This window comes from Suricata suricatta, chromosome 7, assembly GCF_006229205.1.
Source record: "Suricata suricatta isolate VVHF042 chromosome 7, meerkat_22Aug2017_6uvM2_HiC, whole genome shotgun sequence".
NCBI classification, from domain to species: domain Eukaryota; kingdom Metazoa; phylum Chordata; class Mammalia; order Carnivora; family Herpestidae; genus Suricata; species Suricata suricatta.
Genome location: NC_043706.1, coordinates 144,724,169 through 144,728,568, shown reverse-complemented (window position 1 = coordinate 144,728,568; position 4,400 = coordinate 144,724,169). Strand labels below are relative to the sequence as shown.

At 47.0% G+C, this 4,400-nt stretch overlaps 1 protein-coding gene across 1 annotated transcript in view; it reads left to right on the top strand.

Moving 5' to 3' along the window:
- WDR27 (WD repeat domain 27) overlaps positions 1-4,400 on the top strand; it is a 123,133-nt gene that overhangs the window by 48,999 nt on the left and 69,734 nt on the right. Inside the window, exon 17 of the mRNA XM_029943276.1 lies at positions 387-489. Within this exon, the coding sequence (XP_029799136.1) occupies positions 387-489 (103 nt within the window). The remainder of the gene's footprint in view (positions 1-386; positions 490-4,400) is intronic.

Genomic DNA, 4,400 nt, shown 5'->3' with positions numbered 1-4,400 from the left:
GTCCTCGGGGCTCTTGGGCGGGCGCCGCAGTGCCCCCTGGGGCCCGGCCTGGCGCGGGCGGGGCAGGCTTGCGTAGGGCGCCCCGGCCTCCCCCGAGGTGTCCCCAGCTTCAGGCCCCTGGCCCGTGCCACGGCGAGCAGTTGTGAGCCACCAGCCTCGATAGAATGTCACACTTCCCAGAGTCTCTGAATCACTGGCGCAAGCAGTGTATGATTTTAAAACGTGGTTCTGTGTTTAAGGGGCTCTCGCGAGAGCGTGCGCGGCCCCCTCACTGCCGGCGTGCTCCGCGTGGTGTGGACAAGCCGCGAGTCAGGGTCGTTTTCCTCACTGATGTTAAAAGATAAGAAATTGTCTTTTTCTCCTGCTATTTCTCCTTCTTCCTGTAGATGTGAGCGCCGCTTTGAAGGTCACCCGAGCCACGGGTACCCGTGTGGGATTGCTTTTAGCCCTTGTGGACGCTACGTGGCTTCCGGCGCTGAGGAGAGACACGTATGTGGGGCTGTGGCGCGGTGCCCGGTCTTCGTCCCCGGGATCCACTCGTTCTGGGGGACTGCTAGCCCTGTTGCACGTCAGGGCAGAGAGTGCTTTCAAGCAGCTTGCTTATTGGCGAGCATTTGAGACTTGCAAGTAATAGTATTTATTATGCAGTTTATTTATTTTGAGAGAGAGAGAGAGAGTCCACGAGGGAGGGGCAGAGAGAGAGAGCGAGCGAGCGATCGAGCTAGAGATTGAATCCCAGGCAGGCTCCCTGCCGTCAGCGCAGAGATCCTTTCCGAGAGATCACGACCTGAGCCAAGATCAAGAGTCACTCACCTGACTGAGCCACCTGGGTGCCTCATGAGTGATGGTATTTCACTAACAATAATGTAGGAGGTGGAAAGCCCCTCACGTGTTACTTTGGGTGAAGCGTAATTATTTTAAACCCTAGTAATTCATTAATTTCTTTATTCATTTATCAATCATTGCACAAATGGCCTCCCATGTGAAAGGCATGGGTCCAGAAAGGCTGGATTTCCTGTGAATCGCCAGGTAACAGCACTAGTAAAGAAAACACCAGATCAAAGTATTTAACTGGGGTGCCCCTTTTCGACGTCCTAGGGAGCAGTACGCTTATTTTATTTGTAATTTTTCTAACCCCCCGAAGAAGAGTCTTTATTTGCAGGGCTTACGAAGGGCGCACGCTCTAGGGACCGGGAGTTCAGAGCGGGCCCGGCCTGGTGAGCCCTTGGCAGCGTCCGGGCTGTGGTTTTCCGCGCTCGCTGGCGGTCACTTCTGGGCGTGAGGACGGTTCCCCCAGCCGCTCCGTCGCCCCCGTTGGCCCCGTCACCCTGCCCAGCGCTTCAGCGTCACGAGTTTCCTAACTGCCAGCGGCTTCCTTTCGGGGTGACCTGTGCCACGTGTTGTCTGGCATCTTGCACTCGGGCCGCGGGACTGAGGGCGTGTCCGCCGGGTTGTACTTAAGGATGTGGTGGTTGGCGGGCCCGGAGGTGACAGGCGGCGCCCGCTGCTCTGTGGTGGCCTCGCACGCGCAGCACCCCACCCGCAGGTCGTCTGTGGTCAGGGGCCGCGCAGTGGCCCAGGGGATCTCCCTGGGCAGCTCACGGGTCACCCTCGCCTCGGGTGTCCTCCGGGTGGAGCCGCAGGTCGCTCGCGGTCCACGTGCCCCCATGGATGTGGCCGCGCTCCCCGTGCACCCGCAGGCAGTGCTGGGGACACGGACGCCTGTGTGTTTTACTGTGCAGAAGTGGCCACGTCCGAGTTCACACCTGGACCAGCTCGGCGGGTGGGGGGTGGGGCCGGCCCCAGGCCTCCCGCCTCCTCCCGCCGGGGAGCGATGGGCAGAGGGGCCACAGAGCTTCTTCAGCCAGGGTCACAGCTGCCTGTCACCGCAGTGCCGGCAGCCCAGAAGCTGGTAATGGGATGTGAAGAAGTGTCCCTCCTGCACGGACACGGGATTTCTGTTAAAGAGCTCCTGGTTTACGAATGCGAAACAAGATGAAATTGTAGGATTTCTTAAAAATAATGATGTTTTAACGTGATAGTTCAGTGTCTCTGGGATACAGCTAAAGAAGTGTGTAGAGGAAATTTTAAGAAAGGGAACAATAAAGAATTAAATATCCATCTATGAAGCAAGAAAAGGAACAACAAAATAAAGAAGCAAGAAGTTGACAGAGATAAAAGGAGACAGAAGAGAGAATAAATGAAAATGTTTATTTTTAAAAAACATAAACTACAAAATAAACTTGAATTCAGATTTTTGAGAACGAGAAAAAGCTTAATATGTAATTAGTAAGAAATGATGAAGAGGAAAGAAGAAAAAAGACATGGAACAGGGGAACTTTCCAAAACTGGGAAACTGCTTTTCATAGTTTATGCAAATAAATATGAAAGCCATATAGAAATGGAGAAGTTGCAGAAAATGTATCAAAAATTTCCCCAAAAAGACAAATAAATTAACAGGTTAGTTTTTATAGAAGAAACAGAGAAAAAAATTCGAAGAGCTTTCCTACAAAAAAGTACTAGACCCTGGGGACGTTACTAAACTTTTAAAATCAGTAGTCTCAGTGATACTTACTTAACCCTAAGACAAATAAGGAAAGCATAACTGATATGAAAACTCAATAAAATTTCAGAAAAAAGCTACATTTTACTTGTGAATGTAAACTCAAAACGTCTTAAATGAAATAGGAATAAACAGAATCTGACCACGCATTCACAACGGTTTATCAATGCTCCTGGAATTCAAGGGCGGCTCAATATCAAGGGTGCCATGAACTAACGTAAGGAGCCTGTATTGTCATCTTCATATGTGCGGAAAAGCCATTTCAATGCAATTCCCCATTCATTTCATGTAAAACACCCCTTTACAAGATGAATGTAGGCCTACTTCTTTCAAATGATAAAATACGTATCCCTGTCCAAATGCCAGCATCTTATGAGAAAACCATAGAGGCAGCCTCTGATCAGGAACAAAGCAAGAATGCCCATTGATTCCACTTCTGTTTTATAGAATGTTGGGAATATTATTAAAATTAGGCAAGATAATGAGAGGCGTTATAATTGAAAAGGAATAGTTAAGACTATCTTTATTCATAGATGATAAGATTGTATATCTGGAAAACCCAAGAGATTATTTTAAATTTTTTATTATTTTTAAAAATGCTTATTCATTTTTGAGAGACAGAGCATGAGTACAGGGGCACAGAGGGAGGGAGACACACAGAATCGGAAGCAGCTCCAGGCCCTGAGCTGTCAGCACACAGCCCGACGTGGGGCTCGAGCTTGCAAACTGTGAGATCGTGGCCGGAGCTGAAGTTGGACGCTTAGCCAACTGAGCCACCCAGGGGCCCCTGGAAAACTCAAAAGAATTAATGTTCCTTATAAACATGAAATAATTCAGGAAAGCATTAATAGTAGGATTTAAATTACTGTGTGAATTGAATGGTTTTTACATGTAAAAATAATCACCTGTGAGAAGATATAATAAGGAAGAGAACCCATTTACAAGATTCTTAAGAAGCATAAAATATTCAGGCATAAACTTAACAAGAACCCTGCAAAGCCTGTATGAAGAAAACTCTATTTTTTTCCGGAAATGTAGTGTTGAAAAATGCAGGGTCTTCTCTTCCCTTGAATGGGAAGATTCTGTCTCCTAAAGAAGTCAGTTCTCTGTAGGTAATTTGCAAACTTACCACTTCGGCAGCAAAAATTTCAATAGGTTTTTCTATAGGTGGACAATCACATTATAAGATTATTTCAAAGAACAAACAAGTAACAAATGTCAAGACATCCTGAAAAAAAAAACAGCATTATATGGGGGAGGGGATCTTGCTTTACCAGTTATTATTCAAGCACGTTAGAGAGTCTAATTAAAACAGTGTGGAATTTCAGTGTGGTTTTGATTTGTGTTTCCCTGATGATGAGTGACGCTGAGCATCGTTTCATGCGCTCTAGGCCATCTGGATGTCCTCTTTGGAGAAGTGTCTGTTCATGTCTTCTGCCCATTTCTTCACTGGGTTATTTGTTTTGTGGGTGTGAAGTCTGGTGAGTTCCTTGTATATTTTAGATACTAGCCCTTTATCTGATATGTCATTTGCAACTATCTTTTCCCATTCTGTCGGTTGCCTATTAGTTTTCTTGATTGTTTCCTTTGCCTTGCAGAAGCTTTTTATCTTGATGAAGTCCCAAGGGTTCAGTTTTGCTTTCATTTCCCTGGCCTTAGGGGATGTGTCAAGTAGGAAATTGCTGCGGTGGAGGTCTAGGAGGTTGTTTCCTGCTTTCTCCTCGAGGGTTTTGATGGTTTCCTGTCTCACATTCAGGTCCTTCAGCCATTTTGAGTTTATTTTTGTGTACGGTGTAAGAGAGTGGTCTAGTTTCATTCTTCTGCATGTTGCTGTCCA